The 24,003-nt window shown below is 61.7% G+C and overlaps 4 protein-coding genes across 7 annotated transcripts; all 4 read right to left on the reverse strand.

Annotated features, from left to right (window-relative positions):
- Positions 1 to 388: 388 nt before the first annotated feature.
- Positions 389 to 4,693, reverse strand: LOC137846353 (class II histocompatibility antigen, B-L beta chain-like). Its single transcript, XM_068664299.1, has 6 exons — positions 4,534 to 4,693; positions 3,772 to 4,038; positions 3,315 to 3,596; positions 3,091 to 3,197; positions 2,977 to 3,000; positions 389 to 2,815 (listed from the first exon to the last, which is right to left on the reverse strand). The coding sequence occupies exons 1-6, from the start codon at positions 4,622 to 4,624 to the stop codon at positions 2,807 to 2,809; spliced, it is 780 nt and encodes a 259-aa protein (XP_068520400.1). The 5' UTR covers positions 4,625 to 4,693; the 3' UTR covers positions 389 to 2,806.
- A 2,418-nt stretch (positions 4,694 to 7,111) lies between these two features.
- LOC137846350 (class II histocompatibility antigen, B-L beta chain-like) lies at positions 7,112 to 9,414 on the reverse strand. Its single transcript, XM_068664295.1, has 6 exons — positions 9,255 to 9,414; positions 8,503 to 8,772; positions 8,046 to 8,327; positions 7,822 to 7,928; positions 7,707 to 7,730; positions 7,112 to 7,532 (listed from the first exon to the last, which is right to left on the reverse strand). The coding sequence occupies exons 1-6, from the start codon at positions 9,343 to 9,345 to the stop codon at positions 7,524 to 7,526; spliced, it is 783 nt and encodes a 260-aa protein (XP_068520396.1). The 5' UTR covers positions 9,346 to 9,414; the 3' UTR covers positions 7,112 to 7,523.
- Positions 9,415 to 10,402: 988 nt separating this feature from the next.
- On the reverse strand, positions 10,403 to 14,099 carry LOC137846347 (class II histocompatibility antigen, B-L beta chain-like). Of its 2 annotated transcripts, XM_068664290.1 has the most exons (6): positions 13,941 to 14,099; positions 13,208 to 13,477; positions 12,751 to 13,032; positions 12,527 to 12,633; positions 12,412 to 12,435; positions 10,403 to 12,237 (listed from the first exon to the last, which is right to left on the reverse strand). In XM_068664290.1, the coding sequence occupies exons 1-6, from the start codon at positions 14,047 to 14,049 to the stop codon at positions 12,229 to 12,231; spliced, it is 801 nt and encodes a 266-aa protein (XP_068520391.1). In that variant the 5' UTR covers positions 14,050 to 14,099; the 3' UTR covers positions 10,403 to 12,228. The 2 variants fall into 2 exon arrangements, with proteins under 2 accessions (XP_068520391.1, XP_068520392.1); XM_068664291.1 differs by lacking the exon at positions 12,412 to 12,435.
- A 2,157-nt stretch (positions 14,100 to 16,256) lies between these two features.
- On the reverse strand, positions 16,257 to 23,741 carry BRD2 (bromodomain containing 2). 3 transcript variants are annotated; one of them, XM_068663944.1, is made up of 12 exons: positions 22,291 to 23,741; positions 21,287 to 21,587; positions 20,120 to 20,257; positions 19,897 to 20,038; positions 19,595 to 19,803; positions 19,091 to 19,462; positions 18,867 to 18,995; positions 18,519 to 18,773; positions 18,225 to 18,400; positions 17,687 to 17,997; positions 17,484 to 17,606; positions 16,257 to 17,379 (listed from the first exon to the last, which is right to left on the reverse strand). In XM_068663944.1, exons 1-12 carry the CDS (start codon positions 22,317 to 22,319, stop codon positions 17,249 to 17,251), a joined length of 2,316 nt encoding a protein of 771 aa, XP_068520045.1. In that variant the 5' UTR covers positions 22,320 to 23,741; the 3' UTR covers positions 16,257 to 17,248. The 3 variants fall into 3 exon arrangements, with proteins under 3 accessions (XP_068520045.1, XP_068520044.1, XP_068520046.1); XM_068663943.1 differs by having other exon boundaries at positions 18,225 to 18,439; positions 22,291 to 23,737; XM_068663945.1 differs by lacking the exon at positions 22,291 to 23,741 and adding an exon at positions 20,671 to 20,767 and having other exon boundaries at positions 18,225 to 18,439; positions 21,287 to 21,428.
- Positions 23,742 to 24,003: the final 262 nt, after the last annotated feature.

Genomic DNA, 24,003 nt, shown 5'->3' on the forward strand with positions numbered 1-24,003 from the left:
GGGCTGTGCAGCATCACCCGTCACCAGGCAGAACCTGACCCCAGAGGGCACCCTCTGACACTTGTCCCAAGCTACAAAGGTGTTGGAGGAGGAACCTCAAGAACCGGGAGGGAAGGGGGTTTGGACCCCCCAGGGGGCACCAAGAGGCACTGGTGTGGGTGTGGGGTCCCAGTGCCCCGGGACAGGAGAGGAGCAGCAAGGGACACGGGCACCCAGCCCACAGCACCGGTCACTTCCCTGTGGGAAACCTCAAGGAGGCCGAGCCCCGGGGGAACAGAATCATAGACTGATGGAATATCCCGAGTTGGAAGGGACCCAGGAGGATCATCAAGTCCAGCTCCTGGCACCACAGAGGAGTACCCAAAAATTCAGACATTGTGACTAAGCGCACAGTCCAAAGGTTTCTTAAATTTAGGCAGGCTTGGTGCAGTGAGTGCTTCCCTGGAGAGCCTGTTCCAGTGTGCGACCACCCTCTTGGTGAAGAACCTCTTCCTGATGTCCAGCCTGAACCTCCCCTGCCTCAGCTTGACACCATTCCCTCGGGTCCTATCACTGGTGATTAAGAGGAATAGATCAGCTCCTGCCCCATCACTCCCCCTTGTGAGGAAATTGTACACCACGATGAGGTCCCCCCTCATCCTCCTCTTCTCCAGGCTGAACAGGCCCAGTGCCCTCAGCCGCTCCTCATACGTCGTCCCCTCTAGGCCCTTCACCCTCTTTGTGGCCCTTCTCTGGACACTCTCCAACAGATTTACATCCTTTTTGTACCGTGGTGCCCAGAACAGCACACAGTGCTTGAGGTGAGGCCGCCGTGGCCTTGCTCTTGTTAAACTGCATGCAGTTGGTGATCGCCCAGCTCTCCCATCTGTCCAGATCCCTCCGCAAGACCTTCCCACCCTCAGCCGAGTCCACAACTCCTCCAAGTTTGGTGTCGTCGGCAAATTTGCTCCAAACACCTTCAAGTCCTACATCCACATGGTTTATAAAGACATTGAAGAGGACGAGGCCTAAAATGGAGCCTGAGTGGACTGAGGGGACACCACTAGTGACCATCCGCCAGCCTGAAGCGGCCCTGTTTCTCACGACCCTTTGAGACCTGCCCATAACTCAAGAAACTGGCTGCTCGTGGCTTGGACAGGCGCACGCTTCGTTGGGATAGAAACTGGCTGGATAGCCGGGTCCCAAGAGTTGTGGTGAATGGAGTCAAATCCAGCTGGAGGCTGGTCACTAATGGCGTCCCCCAGGGCTCGGTGCTGGGGCCGGTCCTCTCTAATATCTTTATCGATGATCTGGATGAGGGCATCGAGTACACTATCACTAAGTTTGCAGACGACACCAAGCTATGCGCATTTGTCCATCTGCTCGAGGGTAGGAAGGCTCTGCAGGAGGATCTGGATAGGCTGCACCGATGGGCTGAGGTCAACTGCATGAAGTTCAACAAGGCCAAGTGCCGGGTCCTGCACCTGGGGCGCAATAACCCCAAGCAGAGCTACAGGCTGGGAGATGAGTGGTTGGAGAGCTGCCAGGCAGAGAAGGACCTGGGAGTGATGGTGGACAGTCGGCTGAATATGAGCCAGCAGTGTGCTCAGGTGGCCAAGAAGGCCAACGGCATCCTGCCTTGTATCAGAAGCAGTGTGACCAGCAGGGCTAGGGAGGTGATCGTCCCCCTGGACTCGGCTCTGGTGAGGCCGCACCTCGAGTACTGTGTTCAGTTTTGGGCCCCTCGCTACAAGAAGGACATGGAGGTGCTTGAGCGGGTCCAGAGAAGGGCGACGAAGCTGGTGAGGGGCCTGGAGAACAAGTCCTACGAGGAGCGGCTGAGGGAGCTGGGCTTGTTCAGCCTGGAGAAGAGGAGGCTCAGGGGCAACCTTATCGCAATCCACAGGTACCTTAATGGATGCTGAAGTGAGGTGGGGGATGGTCTGTTCTCCCATGTGCCTGGTGACAGGACGAGGGGGAACGGGCTAAAGTTGCACCAGGGTTATTTTAGGTTGGATGTTAGGAAGAACTTCTTTACTGAGAGGGTTGTGAGGCATTTAAATGGGCTGCCCAGGGAAGTGGTGGAGTCACCATACCTGGAAGTCTTCAAAAGACGTTTAGATGTTGAACTTAGCAATATGGTTTAGTGGAGGACTTGTATTAGGTCAGAGGTTGGACTCAATGATCTTGAGGTCTCTTCCAACCTAGATAATTCTGTGACTCTGTGATAACAGGGCCAAGAGCCTTGGGGCGAATAAGGCTCAACCCAACCTTGTGGGTGTGTGTGTGTAGGGGTTAAAGGGGCATGAATGGCGCAGGGGCTCTCAGCAAGGCGTTTCCCAATGCCTTTCCACCCTCAGCCGAGTCCATAGCTTCTCCCAGTTTGGTGTCGTCAGCAAATTTGTTCCAAATACCTTCTAGTCCTACATCCACATGGTTTATAAAAACATTAAAGAGGACTGGCCCTAAAATGGAGCCTGAGGGGACACCACCAGTGACCATCCGCCAGCCTGATGCGGCCCCATTTCCTACAACCCTTTGAGGCCTGCCCGTAACAGGGCTCAAGGAGGCCAAGAGCCCTGGGGGCAATAGGTCTCAACCCAACCCAATATGTGTGTGCGTGGGGGAGTGAATGGGGCAGGAACGACACCAGCACCTGTCCCCAGAAACAGCCGGGCTGGGAACAGATCAAGGCAGGGGGCGACCCCGGGGAGCAGCAGAGGGCTGTGGGGCTGCGGGACTGGGTATCGAGGGCAGGAGCCGGGCGAGCACGGGGCAGAGGCGGTGCTGGGCACGGAGGAGCCGAGGCGCAGGAGCCAGAGCTGCTTCAGGAGCCCTGCGGGGAGAGAGCAGGGGGTGAGCAGCGGGTGGGGGGCAGCGCCCCAGCCCTGTGCCCCACGGACCCCCAGGGCCGCGCTGCACTGGTGCTGGGAGGGGGGCAAGGGGAAGCAGCCTGCACGGGGAGGGTGCAGCAGGGCCGCGGGTGGGGGACGTTACCTGCAGCCGGGGGAGCGATGCGCCCTGCAACACAGCGAGACCAGGTCAGCGGCACCGTCCTGTGCCCCATGGCCCCCCCAGCCCCACGCCACCCCCAGTGCCCCGGCCGCTCACCTTTCTGCGCACGTAGAGGAAGAGCCCCAGCGCCAGGAAGATGAGCCCCAGCACCAAGCCCCCGACGCCCGTCAGCATCTTGCCCCTGGCGGCATCCCCTGGGAGCACTGCGGGGACAGGAGCGGGGGCTCAGGCCCGGGGCCGTGCTCCCGCTCCATGCCTGCAGCAGGGTGTGGGTTTGGGACCCCCGGGACGCCCCCAGGAGGCATTGGCCAGGGCCTTACCCCATTCATAGGTGATGGGGCTTTTCAGGCTGGCGTGCTGCACGTGGCACTTGTAGGTGTCCCCGTGCTGCAGGGTGCTTTCCAGCATCACCAGCACCTGGTAGGTCCAGTCCCCGTTCTGGATCACGTCCGTGGACACCACGTGCTTCGTCTCCTCCTGGCCGTTCTTGAACCACTTCACCTCAATCTCGGCGGGGTAGAAGCCCGTCACGTAGCATGCCAGCCTGTCGGTCTGGGGCAGCGAGCTCGACTGCATGGGAGAGACCCTCACCTTGGGCTCAACTGCAGGGAGAGGGAGAGAGCTGGGCGCGGGCGGCGAGAGCCCAGCACTCACCTGCACCGCTGCCCCCGGCACCGGGCAGGACGGGGATGGCTGCGCTGCCCCCCCGGGATGTGCCTGGCCCCCAGGGTGCAGAGGACGCCCAGCCCCAGCAGCCCTGGGCTCGTGTCCACGCACCTCTCCTGTCCACGGTGAAAGAGGCCATAAAGTAGTTGTATCGGCAGAACGTGTCTACTGCAGCCCGTCTCTTCTCCAGTTCTTCAGGCTGACTGTTCCAGGTGTCTTCATCGAGCTTGCCCAGTTCCGTGTCAGCCACATAATGCCCCACGTCGCTGTCAAAGTGCACGTCCTGCTGCCGGTTGTAGATGTCCCTGTACAGGTATCTCACCCGCTCGGTGCCGTTGAGGTAGTGACACTCATTCACCACCATCTCCTGGAAGAACCCTGTATGGGCAGGGCAGGTTAGGGGGTCCCGCTCCCCCTTCCCAGGCCCTCAGCCCCCAGCAGACACCCTGGAGCCCCCTCCCCACCCTCCAGCCCCCTCCCTATCCCCACTCCCCTCCCAGCCACCGTGACACCGATGCCATGACCCTGACCCCCTGGAGCCCCATGTGCTGTAAGCAGGAAGAGTCTGAGGGGCTCCTGGGGAGGGTCCTGGGGCCAGGAGGGGACAGGAGATGGGGGGAGTGCAGGGAAGGAGCCCAAGTGAAGGGAGCCAGGACACAACAGAGCCCCAGGGTGGGGGCTGCACCCCCGCAGCTCCCTGAGCCCACCCAAAGCCCTCTGCTCCCAGGCTTCCAGGGCAGAGGCCAAGGCAGTCGCTGCAGATGCCCACACCCTGCATGGTGGTGCCAGGGCTGAGGACCCCGCCCCCATCCCACCTCCCCCCCCCAGCAGCCACACGTGGGATCCTGCCCCACGGCGTGGGGCTGAGCTCACCCTTGGTCTCCTCGCCTCCAGCCGGGCGGGCTCCCAGCACCACCAGTGCCACCAGCACGGCCCCAGCTCCCAGGATGCGGCCGCTCCCCATGGCTGCTGGGCACAGGATGAGGGGTGCCGGGACCCCAGGCAAGGCAAGACTCCACCCAGTGCTGGCACTGGGCCTCCCAGTTACAACCAGTGAGCAGCAGGGCTGTGCAGCATCACCCGTCACCAGGCAGAACCTGACCCCAGAGGGCACCCTCTGACACTTGTCCCAAGCTACAAAGGTGTTGGAGGAGGAACCTCAAGAACCGGGAGGGAAGGGGGTTTGGACCCCCCAGGGGGCACCAAGAGGCACTGGTGTGGGTGTGGGGTCCCAGTGCCCCGGGACAGGAGAGGAGCAGCAAGGGACACGGGCACCCAGCCCACAGCACCGGTCACTTCCCTGTGGGAAACCTCAAGGAGGCCGAGCCCCGGGGGAACAGAATCATAGACTGATGGAATATCCTGAGTTGGAAGGGACCCAGGAGGATCATCGAGTCCAGCTCCTGGCACCACAGAGGAGTACCCAAAAATTCAGACATTGTGACTAAGCGCACAGTCCAAAGGTTTCTTAAATTTAGGCAGGCTTGGTGCAGTGAGTGCTTCCCTGGAGAGCCTGTTCCAGTGTGTGACCACCCTCTCGGTGAAGAACCTCTTCCTGATGTCCAGCCTGAACCTCCCCTGCCTCAGCTTGACACCATTCCCTCGGGTCCTATCACTGGTGATTAAGAGGAATAGATCAGCTCCTGCCCCATCACTCCCCCTTGTGAGGAAATTGTAGACCACGATGATGTCCTCCATCATCCTCCTCTTCTCCAGGCTGAACAGGCCCTGTTCCCTCAGCCGCTCCTCATACGTCGTCCCCTCTAGGCCCTTCACCCTCTTTGTGGCCCTTCTCTGGACACTCTCCAACAGATTTACATCCTTTTTGTACCATGGTGCCCAGAACAGCACACAGTGCTTGAGGTGAGGCCGCCGTGGCCTTGCTCTTGTTAAACTGCATGCAGTTGGTGATCTCCCAGTTCTCCCATCTGTCCAGATCCCTCCGCAAGACCTTCCCACCCTCAGCCAAGTCCACAACTCCTCCAAGTTTGGTGTCGTCTTCAAATTTGCTCCAAACACCTTCAAGTCCTACATCCACATGGTTTATAAAAACATTGAAGAGGACGGGCCCTAAAATGGAGCCTGAGTGGACTGAGGGGACACCACTAGTGACCATCCGCCAGCCTGAAGCGGCCCTGTTTCTCACGACCCTTTGAGACCTGCCCATAACTCAAGAAACTGGCTGCTCGTGGCTTGGACAGGCGCACGCTTCGTTGGGATAGAAACTGGCTGGATAGCCGGGTCCCAAGAGTTGTGGTGAATGGAGTCAAATCCAGCTGGAGGCCGGTCACTAATGGCGTCCCCCAGGGCTCGGTGCTGGGGCCGGTCCTCTCTAATATCTTTATCGATGATCTGGATGAGGGCATCGAGTACACTATCACTAAGTTTGCAGACGACACCAAGCTATGCGCATTTGTCCATCTGCTCGAGGGTAGGAAGGCTCTGCAGGAGGATCTGGATAGGCTGCACCGATGGGCTGAGGTCAACTGCATGAAGTTCAACAAGGCCAAGTGCCGGGTCCTGCACCTGGGGCGCAATAACCCCAAGCAGAGCTACAGGCTGGGAGATGAGTGGTTGGAGAGCTGCCAGGCAGAGAAGGACCTGGGAGTGATGGTGGACAGTCGGCTGAATATGAGCCAGCAGTGTGCTCAGGTGGCCAAGAAGGCCAACGGCATCCTGCCTTGTATCAGAAGCAGTGTGACCAGCAGGGCTAGGGAGGTGATCGTCCCCCTGGACTCGGCTCTGGTGAGGCCGCACCTCGAGTACTGTGTTCAGTTTTGGGCCCCTCGCTACAAAAGGACATGGAGGTGCTTGAGCGGGTCCAGAGAAGGGCGACGAAGCTGGTGAGGGGCCTGGAGAACAAGTCCTACGAGGAGCGGCTGAGGGAGCTGGGCTTGTTCAGCCTGGAGAAGAGGAGGCTCAGGGGCAACCTTATCGCAATCCACAGGTACCTTAATGGATGCTGAAGTGAAGTGGGGGTTGGTCTGTTCTCTCACGAGCCCGGTGATAGGATGAGGGGGAATGGGCTAAAGTTGCACCAGGGTTGTTTTAGGTTGGATCTTAGGAAGAACTTCTTTACTGAGAGGGTTGTGAGGCATTGGAATGGGCTGCCCAGGGAAATGGTGGAGTCGCCATCCCTGGAGGTCTTTAAAAGACGTTTAGATGTAGAGCTTAGGGATATGGTTTAGTGGAGGACTTGTTAGTATTAGGTCAGAGGTTGGACTCAATGATCTTGAGGTCTCTTCCAACCTAGATAATTCTGTGACTCTGTGATAACAGGGCCAAGAGCCCTGGGGAGTCTAGGGGGTCCGTGTGTGTGTGTGTGTGGGGGTGAATGGGGCATGAATGGGGCAGGGGCCCTCAGCAAGGCGTTTCCCAAGGCCTTTCCACCCTCAGCCGAGTCCACAACTCCTCCCAGTTTGGTGTCGTCAGCAAATTTGTTCCAAACACCTTCTAGTCCTACATCCACATGGTTTATAAAAACATTAAAGAGGACTGGCCCTAAAATGGAGCCTGAGGGGACACCACCAGTGACCATCCGCCAGCCTGATGCGGCCCCATTTCCTACAACCCTTTGAGGCCTGCCCGTAACAGGGCTCAAGGAGGCCAAGAGCCCTGGGGGCAATAGGTCTCAACCCAACCCAATATGTGTGTGCGTGGGGGAGTGAATGGGGCAGGAACGACACCAGCACGTGTCCCCAGAAACAGTCGGGCTGGGAACGGATCAAGGCAGGGGGCGACCCCGGGGAGCAGCAGAGGGCTGTGGGGCTGTGGGACTGGGTATCGAGGGCAGGAGCCGGGCGAGCACGGGGCAGAGGCGGTGCTGGGCACGGAGGAGCCGAGGCGCAGGAGCCGGAGCTCCTTCAGGAGCCCTGCGGGGAGAGAGCAGGGGGTGAGCAGCGGGTGGGGGGCAGCGCCCCAGCCCTGTGCCCCAACGGCCCCCCAGGGCCGCGCTGCCCTGGTAGGGGGGCCTGGTGCTGGGAGGGGGCAAGGAGAAGCAGCCCGCACGGGGAGGGTGCAGCAGGGCCGCGGGTGGGGGACGTTACCTGCAGCCGGGGGAGCGATGCGCCCTGCAACACAGCGAGACCAGGTCAGCGGCAGCGCGGGATGAGAGCGCGGCCCCCCCAGCCCCACGCCACCCCCAGCGCCGCGGCCGCTCACCTTTCTGCGCACGTAGAGGAAGAGCCCCAGCGCCAGGAAGATGAGCCCCAGCACCAAGCCCCCAACGCCCGTCAGCATCTTGCCCCTGGCGGCATCCGCTGGGAGCACTGCGGGGACAGGAGCGGGGGCTCAGGCCCGGGGCTGTGCTCCCGCTCCCCTCCTGCAGCAGGCTGGGGGCTCGGGACCCCCGGGACGCCCCCAGGAGGGGTTGGCCAGGGCCTTACCCCATTCGAAGGTGATGGGGCTTTTCAGGCTGGCGTGCTGCACGTGGCACTTGTAGGTGTCCCCGTGCTGCGGGGTGCTTTCCAGCATCACCAGCACCTGGTAGGTCCAGTCCCCGTTCTGGATCACGTCCGTGGACACCACGTGCTTCGTCTCCTCCTGGCCGTTCTTGAACCACTTCACCTGGATCTCGGCGGGGTAGAAGCCCGTCACGTAGCACGCCAGCCTGTCGGTCTGGGGCAGCGAGCTCGACTGCATGGGAGAGACCCTCACCTTGGGCTCAACTGCGGGGAGAGGGAGAGAGCTGGGCGCGGGTGGCGAGAGCCCAGCGCTCACCTGCACCGCTGCCCCCGGCACTGGGCGGGACGGGGATGGCTGCGCTGCCCCCCCGGGATGTGCCTGGCCCCCAGGGTGCAGAGGACGCCCAGCCCTACCAGCCCCGGGCTCGTGTCCACGCACCTCTCCTGGTCAGGATGAAATCTTCATACACCTTATAGTTGTGCCGGCAGAACCTGTCTACTTCACCCCGTCTCTGCTCCATTTCTTCGGGCAGACTGTTCCACTTGTCAGCTGAAGTCTTGCCCAGTTCCGTGTCAGCTACAAAATGCCCCAGGTCACTGTCAAAGTGCACGAACTGCTGCTGGTTGTAGATGTACCTCAGCAGAAACCTTACCTGCTCAGTGCCGTTGAGGTACTGACACTCAGCCACCATCATCTCATGGAAGAACCCTGTATGGGCAGGGCAGGTTAGGGGGTCCCGCTCCCCCTTCCCAGGCCCCCAGCCCCCAGCAGACACCCTGGAGCCCCCTCCCCACCCTCCAGCCCCCTCCCCATCCCCATTCCCCTCCCAACCGATGTGACACCGATGCCGTGACCCTGACCCCTGGAGCCCCATGTGCTGGGGATGGGAAGAGGCCAAGGGGCTCCTGGGGAGGGTCCTGGGGACAAGAGATGGGGGGAGCACAGGGAAAGAGCCCAGAGGAGGGAGCCAGGACACAGAGCCCCAGGGTGGGAGCAGGACCTCCAAACTCACTGAGCCCCCTCCCCAAAGCCCTCTGCTCCCAGGCTTCCAGGGCAGAGGCCGAGGCAGTGGCTGTGGATGCCCATACCCCGCGTGGCGGTGCCAGGGCCGAGGACCCAACCCCCCCATCCCACCTCCCCCCCAGCAGCCACACGTGGGATCCTGCCCCACGGCGTGGGGCTGAGCTCACCCTTGGTCTCCTCGCCTCCAGCCGGGCGGGCTCCCAGCACCACCAGTGCCACCAGCACGGCCCCAGCTTCCAGGATGCGGCCGCTCCCCATGGCTGCTCGGCACAGGATGAGGGGTGCTGGGACCCCAGGCAAGGCAAGACTCCACCCAGTGCTGGCACTGGGTGTCCCAGTTACAACCAGTGAGCAGCGGGGCTGCGCAGCATCACCCGTCACCAGGCAGAACCTGACCCCAGAGGGCACCCTCTGACACTTGTCCCGAGCTACAAAGGTGTTGGAGGAGGAACCTCAAGAACCGGGAGGGAACGGGCTTTGGACCCCCCAGGGGGCACCAAGAGGCACTGGTGTGGGTGTGGGGTCCCAGTGCTCCGGGACAGGAGAGGAGCAGCAAGGGACACGGGCACCCAGCCCACAGCACCGGTCACTTCCCTGTGGGAAACCTCAAGGAGGCCGAGCCCCGGGGGAACAGAATCATAGACTGATGGAATATCCCGAGTTGGAAGGGACCCAGGAGGATCATCGAGTCCAGCTCCTGGCACCACCCAGGAGTACCCAAAAATTCAGACCCTGTGACTAGGTGCCCAGTCCAAACACTTCTTGAACTCTGACAGGCTTGGTGCGGTGCCTGCTTCCCCGGGGAGCCTCTTCCAGTGTGCGACCACCCTCTTGGTGAAGGATCTCTTCCTGATGGCCAGCCTGAACCTCCTCTGCCTCAGCTTGACACCATTCCCTCAGGTCCTATCACCTATCACTGGTGATTAAGAGGAATCGATCAGCTCCTGCCCCTTCCCTCCCCGTTGTGAGGAAGCTGTGCACCACGATGAGGTCCCCCCTCAGACTCCTCTTCTCCAGGCTGAACAGGCATTGTTCCCTCAGCTGTTTCTCATTTTTTCCCTCTAGGCCTTTCACCGTCTTTGTGGCCCTTCTCTGGACACTCTTCAACAGATTTACATCCTTTTTGTACCGTGGTGGCCAGAACAGCACACAGTGCTTGAGGTGAGGCCGCAGTGGCCTTGCTCTTGTTAAACTGCATGCAGTTGGTGATCGCCCAGCTCTCCCATGTGTCCAGATCCCTCCGCAAGGCCTTCCCACCCTCAGCCGAGTCCACAACTCCTCCAAGTTCGGCAAATTTGCTCCAAACACCTTCTGGTCCTACATCCACATGGTTTATAAAAACATTGAAGAGGACGGGCCCTAAAATGGAGCCTGAGGGTCCCCCAATATTGACCATCCGCCAGCCTGAAGTGGCCCTGTTTCTCACGACCTTTTGAGACCTGCCCATAACTCGAGAAACTGGCTGCTCGTGGCTTGGACAGGCGCACGCTTCGTTGGGTTAGAAACTGGCTGGATAGCCGGGCCCAAAGAGTCGTGGTAAATGGAGTCAAGTCCAGTTGGAGGCCAGTCACTAGTGGCGTCCCCCAGGGCTCGGTGCTGGGGCCGGTCCTCTTTAATATCTTCATCAATGATCTGGACGAGGGGATCGAGTGCTCCCTCAGTAAGTTTGCAGACGACACCAAGCTATGCGCATGTGTCCATCTGCTCGAGGGTAGGAAGGCTCTGCAGGAGGATCTGGATAGGCTGCACCAATGGGCTGAGGTCAACTGCATGAAGTTCAACAAGGCCAAGTGCTGGGTCCTGCACCTGGGATGCAATAACCCCAAGCAGAGCTACAGGCTGGGAGATGAGTGGTTGGAGAGCTGCCAGGCAGAGAAGGACCTGGGAGTGATGGTGGACAGTCGGCTGAATATGAGCCAGCAGTGTGCTCAGGTGGCCAAGAAGGCCAACGGCATCCTGGCTTGTATCAGAAACAGTGTGGCCAGCAGGGCTAGGGAGGTGATCGTCCCCCTGTACTCGGCTCTGGTGAGGCCGCACCTCGAGTACTGTGTTCAGTTTTGGGCTCCTTGCTACAAGAAGGACATCGAGCTGCTCAAGTGAGTCCAGAGAAGGGCGACGAAGCTGGTGAGGGGCCTGGAGAACAAGTCCTACGAGGAGCGGCTGAGGGAGCTGGGCTTGTTCAGCCTGGAGAAGAGGAGGCTCGGGAGCGACCTTATCGCTCTCTACAGATACCTCAAAGGAGACTGAAGTGAGGTGGGGGATGGCCTGTTCTCCCACGTGCCTGGTGACAGGACGAGGGGGAATGGGCTGAAGTTGCGCCAGGGGAGTTTTAGGTTAGATGTTAGGAAGAACTTCTTTACTGAAAGGATTGTTAGACACTGGAACAGGCTGCCCAGGGAGGTGGTGGAGTCACCATCCCTGGAGGTCTTTAAAAGACGTTTAGATGTTGAGCTTAGGGATATGGTTTACTGGAGGACTTGTTAGTATTAGGTCAGAGGTTGGACTCAATGATCTTGAGGTCTCTTCCAACCTAGATAGTTCTGTGATTCTGTGATAACAGGGCTCAAGAGCCCCGCGGGGAATAGGGGCTCCGTGTGTGTGTGGGGTGGTGCATGGGGCATGAATGGCGCAGAGGCCCTCAGCAAGGCCTTTCCCAAGGCCTTTCCACCTTCAGCCGAGTCCACAGCTCCTCCAAGTTATGTGTTGTCAGCAAATTTGCTCCAAACACCTTCTAGTCCTACATCCACATGGTTTATAAAAACATTGAAGAGGACTGGCCCTAAAATGGAGCCTGAGGGGCACCCACTATTGACCATCCACCAGCCTGATACGGCCCCATTTCCTACAACCCTTTGAGGCCTGCACGTAACAGGGCTCAAGGAGGACAAGAGCCCCGGGGGCAATAGGTCTCAACCCAACCCAATATGTGTGTGCGTGGGGGAGTGAATGGGGCAGGAACGACACCAGCACGTGTCCCCAGAAACAGCCGGGCTGGGAACGGATCAAGGCAGGGGGCGACCCCGGGGAGCATCAGAGGGCTGTGGGGCTGCGGGACCGGGTATCGAGGGCAGGAGCCAGGCGAGCACGGGGCAGAGGCGGTGCTGGGCACGGAGGAGCCGAGGCGCAGGAGCCGGAGCTGCTTCAGGAGCCCTGCGGGGAGAGAGCAGGGGGTGAGCAGCGGGTGGGGGGCAGCGCCCCAGCCATGTGCCCCAACGGCCCCCCAGGGCCGCGCTGCCCTGGTAGGGGGGCCTGGTGCTGGGAGGGGGGAAGGAGAAGCAGCCCGCATGGGGAGGGTGCAGCAGGGCCGCGGGTGGGGGACGTTACCTGCAGCCGGGGGAGCGATGCGCCCTGCAACACAGCGAGATCAGGTCAGCGGCAGCGCGGGATGAGAGCGCGGCCCCCCCAGCCCCACGCCACCCCCAGCGCCCCGGCCGCTCACCTTTCTGCGCACGTAGAGGAAGAGCCCCAGCGCCAGGAAGATGAGCCCCAGCACCAAGCCCCCGACGCCCGTCAGCATCTTGCCCCTGGCGGCATCCGCTGGGAGCACTGCAGGGACAGGAGCAGGGGCTCAGGCCCGGGGCCGTGCTCCCGCTCCCCTCCTGCAGCAGGCTGGGGGCTCGGGACCCCCGAGACGCCCCCAGGAGGCGTTGGCCAGGGCCTTACCCCATTCGTAGGTGATGGGGCTTTTCAGGCTGGCGTGCTGCACGTGGCACTTGTAGGTGTCCCCGTGCTGCGGGGTGCTTTCCAGCATCACCAGCACCTGGTAGGTCCAGTCCCCGTTCTGGATCATGTCCGTGGACACCACGTGCTTCGTCTCCTCCTGGCCGTTCTTGAACCACTTCACCTGGATCTCGGCGGGGTAGAAGCCCGTCACGTAGCACGCCAGCCTGTCGGTCTGGGGCAGCGAGCTCGACTGCATGGGAGAGACCCTCACCTTGGGCTCAACTGCGGGGAGAGGGAGAGAGCTGGGCGCGGGTGGCGAGAGCCCAGCGCTCACCTGCACCGCTGCCCCCGGCACTGGGCGGGACGGGGATGGATGCGCTGCCCCCCCGGGATGTGCCTGGCCCCCAGGGTGCAGAGGACGCCCATCCCCACCAGCCCCGGGCTCGTGTCCACGCACCTCTCCTGTTCAGGATGAAACCTTCCGACACCTTATAGTTGTTCCGGCAGAACCAGTCTACTGCAGTCCGTCTCTGCTCCAGTACTTCAGGCTGACTGTTCCAGTAGTCAGCATCAGGCTTGCCCAGTTCCGTGTCAGCCACATAATGCCCCACGTCGCTGTCAAAGTGCAAGTCCTGCTGCCGGTTGTAGATGGCCCTGTGCAGGTATCTCACTCGCTCGGTGCCGTTGAGGTATTGACACTCATGCACCGACATCTCCTGGAAGAACGCTGTATGGGCAGGGCAGGTTAGGGGGTCCCGCTCCCCCTTCCCAGGCCCTCAGCCCCCAGCAGACACCCTGGAGCCCCCTCCCCATCCCCATTCCCCTCCCAGCCACTCTGACACCGACGCCATAACCCTGAGTCCTTGGAGCACCGCGTGCTGGGGATGGGAAGAGGCCAAGGGGCTCCTGGGGAGGGTTCTAGGGGCAAGAGATGGGGGGAACACAGGGAAGGAGCCCAGAGGAGGGAGCCAGGACGCAACAGAGCCCCAGGGTGGGGGCAGCACCTCCAAACTCACTGAGCCCCCCCCAAAGCCCTCTGCTCCCATGCTTCCAGGGCAGAGGCTGAGGCAGTGGCTGTGGATGCCCACACCCCACGTGGCAGTGCCAGGGCCGAGGACCCCCCCCCCATCCCACCTCCCCCCCAGCAGCCACACGTGGGATCCTGCACCACGGTGTGGGGCTGAGCTCACCCTTGGTCTCCTCGCCTCCAGCCGGGCGGGCTCCCAGCACCACCAGTGCCACCAGCACGGCCCCAGCTCCCAGGATGCGGCCGCTCCCCATGGCTGCTGGGCACAGCATGAGGGGTGCTGGGACCCCAGGCAAGGCAAGACTCCACCCAGTGCTGGCACTGGGTGTCCCAGTTACAACCAGTGAGCAGCGGGGCTGCGCAGCATCACCCGTCACCAGGCAGAACCTGACCCCAGAGGGCACCCTCTGACACTTGTCCCGAGCTACAAAGGTGTTGGAGGAGAAACCTCAAGAACCGGGAGGGAAGGGGGTTTGGACCCCCAGGGGGCAGCAAGAGGCACTGGTGTGGGTGTGGGGTCCCAGTGCCCCGGGCCAGGAGAGGAGCAGCAAGGGACACGGGCACCCAGCCCACAGCACCGGTCACTTCCCTGTGGGAAACCTCAAGGAGGCCGAGCCCCGGGGGAACAGAATCATAGACTGATGGAATATCCCGAGTTGGAAGGGACCCAGGAGGATCATCGAGTCCAGCTCCTGGCACCACACAGGTCTACCCAAAAATTCAGACCTTGTGACTAAGCGCACAGTCCGAAAGTTTCTTAAATTTAGGCAGGCTTGGTGCAGTGACTGCTTCCCTGGGGAGCCTGTTCCAGTGTGCGACCACCCTCTCAGTGAAGAACCTCTTCCTGATGGCCAGCCTGAACCTCCCCTGCCTCAGCTTGACACCATTCCCTCGGGTCCTACCACTGGTGACTAAAGAGAAGAGAACGATGCCTGCCCCATCACTCCCCCTTGTGAGGAAGTTGTGCACCACGATGAGGCCCCCCCTCAGCCTCCTCTTTTTGAGGCTGAACAGGCCCAGTGCCCTCAGCCGCTCCTCATACCTCTTCCCCTCTAGGCCCTTCACCATCTTCGTTGCCCTCCTCTGGACACTCTCCAATGGTTTAATGTCCTTTTGTACTGGGAGACTCGGTGGTGGTGGTCTACTACAGGTCTCCAGAGCAGGAGGAGGAAGGCGATGAGGCCTTCTATGAGCAGCTGCTTGTAGCCTCACGATCACGAGCGCTGGTCCTCATGGGGGTCTCCAATTCCCCCAACATCTGCTGGGTAAGCACCTCGGCCAGGCATGAGGAGACCAAACAATGCGTTGAGGACAATTTTCTGACGCGGGTGGTGGAGAAGCTGACGTGGCGGGGGGTGCTCCTAGACCTTGTTCTTACCAACAGGGATGGCCTTGTTAGGGATGTGAAGGTTGGGGGCAGCTTGGGATGCAGCGACCAGGAGATGGTGGAGTTCCAGATGGAACTTTGAGCCAACTTCGACCTCTTCTGGGACCTGCTTGGGTGTATCTCATGGGCTAGGTTGCTAGAAGGGAAGGGTTGTTGTGAGAGCTGGGCTACATTTTAGCAGCACTTCCTCCATGCTCAGGATCGGTGCATCCCAAGGAATAGGAAATTGGGGAATTGGGGCAGGAAACCTGTGTGGATAAGCAAGGAGCTCATCAATAAGATCAAAAGGAAGAGGATGGTCTATGAAAGGTGGAAAAAGGGCCTGTCCTCTTGGGAGGAGTATAGGAGTATATTCAAGAAGGGCAGGAAGGAGGATCCGGGAAACTACAGTCCACCTCTGTCCCTGGAAAGGTGTTGGAGCAGCTTGTTCTGGAGGCCATCTCCAAGCAATTGGAAGAGAAGAAGGTTATGAGGAGCAGTCAGCATGGATTCACCAAGGGGAAGTCGTGCTCCACCAACCTCATTGCCTTCTACGATGGCATCACCAGCTGGGGAGATGGGGGGAGAGCGGTGGACATCATCTACCTTGGCTTTAGCAAGGCTTTTGATGCTGTCTCCCATGACATCCTGGAGATATTTGAGGTCCATCTGGACACCCACCTGGGCAGCCTGCTCTGAGGACCCTGCTTTGGCAGGGGGGTTGGACCCGATGATCTTTTGAGGTCCCTTCCAACCCCTACAATTCTGTGATTCTGGGAGTCCACAGCACCTCCAAGTTTGGTGTCGTTGGCAAATTTGCTCCAAACACCTTCCAGTCCTACATCCACATGGTTTATAAAGACATTGAAGAGGACTGGCCCTAAAATGGAGCCTTGAGGGACCCCACTGGTGACCACCCTCCAGCCTGATGCGACCCCGTTAACCACAAACCTTCAAGCCATGCCCATAACAGGGCTCAAGGAGGCCAAGAGCCCAAGGGGATGGAAAATAAAGCTCAACCCAACCCCATGTGTGTGCTTGTGGGGTGAACAGGGCAGGAATGACACCGGCACCTGTCCCCGAAACAGCCCTTGTGACCACAGGGAGCCCGGCTCAACTCGAATAATATTTTCTTTATTTACATGTTAAAGAATCGAAAGGTTTGAAACATACAATAAGATGAAAACACGGCTCTAAGGGTCTAATAGTGGGGACGGGGAGGGGGGAGGAGGAGAAGGAGGGGCGGGAGAGGGTGAAAGGAAGAGGAAGAGAGGGGAAAAAAAAAAAATAAAACGAGTAGAAAAAAATTATACAGTCAACGTAAAAAACAGGCGGCCCCTCCCTCCCCCCTGCCCCGCCGGGGAACATGCTGCCCTGCTCGTGTGCCGGGGAGGGCTATGTACAACGGGCCGGGGCCCGCGCCAGCACGACGCAGCTCAAATAAATTAAAATCCTCCACAGACAAGGGGACGGGGTCGGCGGCGGCTCCCCCCGGCCGGGGAAGGGCTGCGGCCACAGGGCGCTGCTGCCTTCCACGGCAAACCCAAATATTCGGGACTGTTAACCCCTTTTTTTTTTTGTGTGTGTGTGGTTTTTTTTCACCTTTAAATGTTTTAAGATTTTTTTTTTTTCGTTTTTCTTATATTTTTTTTTTTCTTAAAAACCCCAAACTTTTCCCCCTCGGAAAAAATCCCACAAGTCAGAAAAAAAAAAAAAAACAAAAAAACAAAAAAACCCTAAAACAACAAACAGTAAAACCTGCTGGGGATGGGGAGGTGGCCGTACCCCCCCCTCCCCAAGCCCAGCCCGGCCCCAGGGGCCTGAATGTAGCCCCCCCTGCCCTGGCGATACCCGGGAACCTCCAGCCCGTGACCCCCGGCCACCCCCCCAACCCCAAGAAGTCCGTGGGGGCGTTGCTCAGGCACCGGGAGGGCTCCTCAGCACCCCCCCAGCCCACCCTGGGGGCGCAAGTTGGCCGGGCGGGGGGGCTCTCAGTCCGGTTCACGCAGGCCCGGTCCCGCAGAGCCGCTTCCGAACCTGCCCGTGGCTCCACCCGGCCACGCCGCTCGCAGCCGTTTTGGCTGCTCCGGCCTCCTCCTCCCCCCCTAACCCGAATCCGAATCGCTGGTGTCCGAGGACGAGGATGAGGAGCTGGAGCTGCTGGAGTCCGAGCTGGAGCTGGAGGCGCTGAGCCGTGACACGGCCACCTGCTGCGCCGACTCGGGCTTCTCGCTGGCTGTAGGGTTGAGAAGAACACACTCAGCACCTCCAGGGTCTGAAGGCAGCCAAAACGTGGCCCCCCCGATCCCTTAAATCCCACCCCGCAACCCCAGCACTCACCCTTCTTCGGGGGTTTCTTGGTGGAGTTGAGCTGGCCGCTGACGTCCTGCAAACGCTTCTCCAGCTCCCGCTTCTTTTCCAGCGCCAGCTCCTCTTTCGTCTTCCCCACCGGCTTCTTCATGGCTGTAGGGAGGAGGAGAGGGGCTGCTGAGCTCAGCCCCACAACCCCCAAAAAGCCCCCCAAAAGCCTCCCCACAACTCACTTTCGCTGTAGGGCTTGCGGGGTTTCTTCCGCAGGCAGGACAGCACGTAGCGCTCCAGCTCGCGCAGCGTCGAGGGCTTGAGGGTCTCGAAGTCGATCTCGATCTCCTCGGGGTTGGAATCCCGCAGGGAGGGCTCCCGGGACTGGATGATGTGCACCACCCGGCCCAGTTTCTCGCCGGGCAGCTTGTTGATGTCCAAACTGAGCTGGCGTTTCTCGTCGTAGGTCATAGGCTTGCTCTCCTCCTCCTCCTCCGAGTCGTAGAGCGCCGGGGGAGGCGGCAGCGCCGCTTTCGCCGCCTTCTTCGAGTTCCTGCCGGGAGCAAAGCCTCAGAAATGCTGCAACCACCCCAAAAAAAGCCCCCACCCCACATTCTCCCACCCCACGTGCTCCCCCCAATGCGTTCTGGCAGCACTCAGACAGGGTTTGGCTTGTTTATCTCAGGTCATCGCCACAGTCGATCTGACGGGGAAAGGGTCATCACCGCTGCTGCCCGCACCCCAAACCCTGCAGGGGCACCCGTGGGGCCCCCCACTCACTTGGAGCTGCCTCCGCTGCCTCCCCCGCTGGTCCCTCCGCCGCCCCCGGCCTTCTTGGCTTTGCGCAGTTGGGCCTGACGCGCCCGGGCTTCCTCGTCGCCTCCCCGGCCTTTGTGCTTCTCCGATTTCTTCTTCTTCTTCTTCTCCCGCTTCTTTTTGGGTTTGGAAACGGGGCCCTGTGAGAGGGCAGCCAGCTGCTCGTGCACGGCCCGCAGCTGTGGGGGGAGACAGGGGGGTGAGGCGGGCATGGGGAGCGGGCGCGGGTGGTGGCACCGGCCCTGCTCCGGCCCTCACCTGCTCCTGCAGCTCGGCCAGGCGGTTGGCGCGCTCCTCCTCCGAGTCCGAGCTCTCCTCGCTCTCCGACGAGCTCTCGCTGCTGCTTTCGTCCTCGTCATCGTCTTCATCGTCCTCATCATCCTCGTCCTCGTCGCTGGAGGACTCCTCGGATGAGGATTTGGAGAGGGCACCGGGCAGCGGCGCCGACACCGAGGGCGGGCTGGCGTCCTGCGGCTCGTCAGGCATCTTGGCGTAGCTGAACTCGAAAACATCCTGAGAAAAGGGAAAAAAAATAAAATAAAAGGGTGAGGGGGATCAGCACGGCCTTTGGGGGTCCGGCGGGGGGTTTTTGGGGAGCCCACCCACCTGCAGCTTGCGGGCCATGGCCACCACGTCGTGGTCGGGCGGGTTGTACTTGTAGCAGTTGGAGAACATTAACCGGACGTCGGCGGCGAACTCCTGCGCGTCGTGGTAGTCCCGGTTCTCCATCTTCCGCTGCGGGGAGCAAAAACGGGTGAAAACAGGTAAGTTCAAGACCCCCGGCCTCCAAGAACCCCCTGCTGGGGCCCCAAAATTCGCCCCCTCCAAACCTTGATGGTGCTGAGGTCCATGGGGTGCTTGATGATCTCGTGGTAGTCGTGCAGCCCCAGGGCCGAGGCGTCGACGGGCTTGTAGAAGGGCCAGGCGTAGGCGGCGTGTTTTTTGGAGAGCAGCTCCTTGAGGATGCCGTTGCAGTACTTGAGCTGCTCCGACAGTTTGCCCTTCTTGGACGTCTGGTGCTGCTGGGAATCCGGCAAGTCCTTCTTGGGGGGTTTAATGGGGCGGCCGCTCTCGCGCCGGGCGGGGATTTTGGCCGCTTTGGCCTCCAGCAGCGTGGCCGAGGGCGAGGACTCGCCGCTGGTGGCGATGATGGCCGTGGTGGTGGGGGTGGTGGTGTCGGCTTTCCGCTTCACCCCCTTCTTCTACCGGAGAAAAAAAATAAAAAAAGGGGGTGAGCGAGGACAGAAACTCTCGGAGTTTTTCCCCAAACCTCATTTTTCGTCCCAATCTCGGAGTTTTTCCCCCAAGCCTTTGTTTTTCGTCCCCATTCCTACCTTGGCCACGGGCTGGGTGGGCGCGGGGGTGGGCAGCACGGCCGGGGTGGTGGAGTGCAGCGATTTGAGGAGCGGCGCGGAGATGACGGAGGGGTGGGGAATGTTGACGATGGTGGTGGGGATGTCGGGGCTGGGGGTGTACACCGTGCTGTGCGACACCGAGGAGACGGCCGGCACTTGCTGAGCGGCCGTCAGGCCCGCCAGGAGCGCTGGGCACGGAGAGAAAAACCCCAATTCCCGTTAAAATCTGACCCCAAAAGGATACAAAACCCTTTTGGGGTCCCCGTGTGACGCCAACATACCCGCTGCCCTGGACGCCCCCTTCTTGTGGCTGTTTTTAGCCACCGGGACCACGATCTCCTGCTCTTCCGGAGGCATCTGAGCCACCTTCTGCAGGAAAATCTTCTCCAGGGTTTGGGCCATCAGCACGATGTCATCCGTGGGCTGCGGGGAGGGACGGAGGCAACGTCAGGAACCACGGGGGAGGCTCCAACCCGGCCCCCCCCTTGGCCGCGAAGCCCCCACCTTGTTGTAGATGTAGCAGTTGGTGAACATGGTGTTGAAATCCTGCATGCACTCGGCAGCCCCCCAGTAGTAGTTGTTCTCCAGGCGCCGTTTGATTGTCCCCATGTCCATGGGCTGCTTGATGATCTTGTGGTAGTCCTGCCAAAAAAAAATCGGGGGGCGCAGGGGGTCAGCTGCAAGCCAAAAATCAAAACACGCCCCTGCCCGCCCCATTTTTGCACCCCGAGCCACCCTCGACGCGTTTTTGGGGGGCTCGAGCTCCTGCCAGCCCCCCCGCTCACGCATCCGCTCTCACTCAAAAAGCAGGCAGGGGGTGCGGCGGGTTGACGAAATAAAATAAAAACTAATAAAAATAATAATAAAAAAACTGCCTCCAGACCTGGTCCCCACCCTAGAGTGCCACCATCCAAATTTTAATAGGGGAGGGTCCCTAGGTGAGCCCTGGAGGGGAAGGGGGAGCCTAAATTTGTGGGGACGGCCTCGAGGGCCAAATGGGGCTGGGGGGGGCGACGCTAACGCTAAGGTGCAGAGCGAACCTACGTGGAATTTACCTCCGGGCTTTAAATCCTTGGGCGCCACAGGTGCACGGGGGGCTGGCGTTTATTATTGGGGTCACAGGATGTCTTCTACAAATTCATGGATGGGAATCTGCAAAACGCATTCAGGGCACAAGAGATTAGGTGGGGAGGGGGGGGGGGAGATAAGGGTAAGGGGGAGGGAAGCTTTTGGGTTCCCTCCGGAGCGGCTGCGTCACCTCACCCCTACCTGCACGGGGGGGAACGGGGACGAGCCGAGCGGGCCGGCCGCCTACCGGGACCTTTATGGGGTCGGGGAGGAATTGGGGGGGCTTCAGAACCCGTAGGGTTTACGCCCCTGGGAGAAAAAGGGGGGGGGGACAGCACAGCCCAGGCACCTGCAGCTGCATCTTTTTTTTTTTGGCGGAGCCCCAGGAAGGGCCCTGGCACTCTGAGGCTTGGGGACCACGTTTTGGGGCCGGGGCGATGCTAGGTGACCCTAAAAACACCCCGTGCCTGCCTACCCGCGCCCCCCGGGTCGGGGGCAAGCGGGGGACACACAGACACACACGCGCTCGCCCCCCTTTTACCCCCCACATACCCGCTGTGCCCCCCACAACCCCCCCAAAAAATAAAAAACCCAGCTCGTTACCGGCAGGCCCAGCTTGACGGCGTCGACGGGCTGGCGGAAAGGCCAAGCAAACTGGTGCTTCCACAGGGCTTTCATCACCACCTTGTGCAGGTATTGCAGCTGGTTGGTGACCCGGCCGGGTTTTTTGGGGTTGGAAACCTCCGGCGGTGGGGGGTTGACCTGAGGGGACTGCAAAGCCGGCACCGAGGCCATGGTGGGGCTCTCGAAGCCCTCGTAGAGGAGCGAGGGTTTGCGGATCCGCTTGCCGGGGGTCGATTCCGTCGCCAAGCCCATGAGGCCGGCATTGCCCTCCCCCAAAATCCTGCAGGGGGATCGGGGGGAGAAGCAGGGACACCGTTAGCGAGGCAGCTCCGCACCACCGCTACCCAAAACATGGATAAATACCCAAAAAAATTAAAAAATTAAGAAAAAAAAAAAAGGGCGGGCGGGAGCTGGCGCGGGTCCAGGTCCGGCGGCGAACAAAGAAGCCGGCGCGGGGGTGACGAGGGTGCCCCGAGGTGGTGGCCCTGGTGGCTTTAAGGGGGGGGTTTGGGGACCCATTAGGAGGCGGTGGGGGGGGTGTCGCCTCCTTACGGGGGTCCCTGGGGGGTTTTGGGGGAAAAAACGGCGCTGGGGGGGTGGGAAAGGGAGGAGGAAGCCCTAAAAGCTGGGGGGGGGGGGGGGAATGGCCTCAAGGCGGCAATGGGGGACACGAATATTTGGGGGGGGTTGGGAAAAGGCAGAAATGGCCCAAAAAAAGGTCTGGGGGGGGCACACAGGGGGGGCTCGCAGCCCCTCAGGGCCCCGCAGGCCGCCCAAAGGGGGTGCCAAGGACACAGGGATGAGGGAAGGACGGCGCCACAGCAAACTGGGAGCACTGGGAGGCAACTGGGAGGGCCCCAAGCCCACTGCAGCCCCTCGGGGCACCCCATAGGGTGGATATAAACCCCCAACAAGACGCAAGACCCCCACACAAGCCCCCCACCCCCTAAAAAAATTAAAAAAAAAATTAAAAAGCCACCTACTTGCTCTGGGGATTCACATTCTGCAGCATCCCGGCGGCTGCGTGCCCGGCTCCCGGCCTTCCTCCTCCTCCTCCTCCACAACCTCCTCCTCCTCCTCCTCCTCCTCCTGCCGCCGCCGTCTCCTCCGACGCCCCCCCCACTTTGCCCGCCGGGGAGGAGCCTCCTCCCCCCGCCCCACCTCAAGGAGCCGGCCCCCGGCCGGGCATCACCGAGCGGCGGCGGCTCGGGCCCGTCCAGCGGCCCTCACATCGGGCGGGCGCCGAGAAAATGGCGGCGAGAGCTGAAAACAGGGGGGGGGGGGGGCGCCTCTTGATGGCCGCCCACCGGCCCCGAGCCCGGCGCGATGCCGCCAATACAGCCCCGGAGGTGTCGCTGGGAGCCGGAGGGATCCGAAAAGCGCAGCGGAGGGGCCGGGCGAAGCGAGGCTGGCGGCGGATGGCGGCGGATGGCGGCTGCAGGCGTCAGCGGCCGGGCTCCATCTTGGCTCCGTGAGGGGCGGGAAAGGGGAAGGGGGGGGGGGAAAAAGGGGGGGCGGGGGGGGCTCCCCGCGCTGCAGGCCGCAGGCAGGGGTCGCTACGGAGGCCGGGGAGGGTCCGGCGGAGCCCTCCGGGAGCGCGGAGGCGGGGGCTGGGCCGCCCGGTGGAGGATGGCTCCGGATTGGGGCCGCCCCCCCCTCTGCTTCCTCCTCCTCCTCCCTGCGCGCACCGGGCCCGACCCGCTCCGTCCTTCAGTCCCCGCGAAATGGCGCCTCTCGGCCTGCCCCCGGCCGGCCTTATATAGGCAGCCGCCGGCCCCTGATTGGGCGGCGGCGCCCGTGACGTCACCGCCCCGCCCCCACCCGCCCCGCCGCGGCCTCATTGGGCGGAAGCCGCCGTGGCGCGGCTCGCTCATTGGCCGCCCGCCCCGTCGCTCACTCCCCGCCGCGCTCCCCCGCCCTTCCGCCCTTCCGCCCGGCGCCCGGCGGCGCCGCCTCCTATTGGCCCGCGCTGCCATTCGTTGCGCCCTGATTGGCTGCAGGGTCACGTGAGGGGGGGGCGGCGCCCGCCCGTTGGCTGTTGTTGTCGCGCGCCCGGCGGGCTGAAGGAGGAGGAAGGAGAAGGGGGGGGGGGGGGCGGCGGCCATTTTGTGAGGCGGCGGCGGACAATGAGGGCGGCAGGGCCGGGGTCTCCGCCGCCCCCACAGCCCCCACGGGGCCCACGCGGGACACGGGGGGGCTCCAGGGGGGTTGGATCCCACCCGCGACCCCCACGCCGAGCCCTAAGGAGGGGGGGGGGGTGCCGGTGACCCCCCCCCCACCCCCCCCATAAGCTGGGCTGGGGGCTCCCCTCAGGGTTGGGGGCTCTGAGGGGGGGGTCCACGCGGGGCCGGGACACGCGTGGGGACCCCCCCCCCCAAAAAAACAACAGCTGGGGGGGGGAAAAAACCCGGTCCCAGCACCCCCACGGTGGATTTGGGACCCCCCCACGCCGGTTTAAGCCCCCCCTGGCAGCCTCCAGCCCCCCCCCGTCACCCTCGAGCCCCCCACGCAAACCTCGAGACCCCCACGGCGAACACGAGACCCCCACACGGCCACCTCGGCACCCCCCCGCCGAGCCCCTCACGCCACTCGCGGGGTGCTCAGCCCCATTTCCCCCCCCTTTCTCCCCCCAGAAAAATTTAGGGGGGACCCCACGGTGGTCCCGGACACGCGTGGGGGGGGGAAGACCCCTCTTG

Source organism: Anas acuta, chromosome 31 (genome assembly GCF_963932015.1).
Source record: "Anas acuta chromosome 31, bAnaAcu1.1, whole genome shotgun sequence".
NCBI classification, from domain to species: Eukaryota; Metazoa; Chordata; class Aves; order Anseriformes; family Anatidae; genus Anas; species Anas acuta.

Bases quoted from the DNA above. Each gene is read 5' to 3' on its own strand.
- LOC137846350 (XM_068664295.1), bottom strand. From the start codon at position 9,345: ATGGGGAGCGGCCGCATCCTGGAAGCTGGGGCCGTGCTGGTGGCACTG. The intron at 8,773-9,254 runs GTGAGCTCAGCC...CTGCCCATACAG, and splicing joins TGGAGGCGAGGAGACCAAGG to GGTTCTTCCATGAGATGATG. The intron at 7,929-8,045 runs GTAAGGCCCTGG...CTGTCCCCGCAG, and splicing joins CCCCATCACCTTCGAATGGG to TGCTCCCAGCGGATGCCGCC.
- LOC137846347 (XM_068664290.1), bottom strand. From the start codon at position 14,049: ATGCTGTGCCCAGCAGCCATGGGGAGCGGCCGCATCCTGGGAGCTGGG. The intron at 13,478-13,940 runs GTGAGCTCAGCC...CTGCCCATACAG, and splicing joins TGGAGGCGAGGAGACCAAGG to CGTTCTTCCAGGAGATGTCG. The intron at 13,033-13,207 runs GTGCGTGGACAC...CTCTCCCCGCAG, and splicing joins TTTCATCCTGAACAGGAGAG to TTGAGCCCAAGGTGAGGGTC.
- BRD2 (XM_068663943.1), bottom strand. From the start codon at position 22,319: ATGCTGCAGAATGTGAATCCCCAGAGCAA. The intron at 21,588-22,290 runs GTAGGTGGCTTT...ATCCCCCTGCAG, and splicing joins AATGTGAATCCCCAGAGCAA to GATTTTGGGGGAGGGCAATG. The intron at 17,380-17,483 runs GTGAGTGCTGGG...TCAACCCTACAG, and splicing joins CAAGAAACCCCCGAAGAAGG to CCAGCGAGAAGCCCGAGTCG.
- LOC137846353 (XM_068664299.1), bottom strand. From the start codon at position 4,624: ATGGGGAGCGGCCGCATCCTGGGAGCTGGGGCCGTGCTGGTGGCACTG. The intron at 4,039-4,533 runs GTGAGCTCAGCC...CTGCCCATACAG, and splicing joins TGGAGGCGAGGAGACCAAGG to GGTTCTTCCAGGAGATGGTG. The intron at 3,001-3,090 runs GTGAGCGGCCGG...GCTGTGTTGCAG, and splicing joins TCCTCTACGTGCGCAGAAAG to GGCGCATCGCTCCCCCGGCT.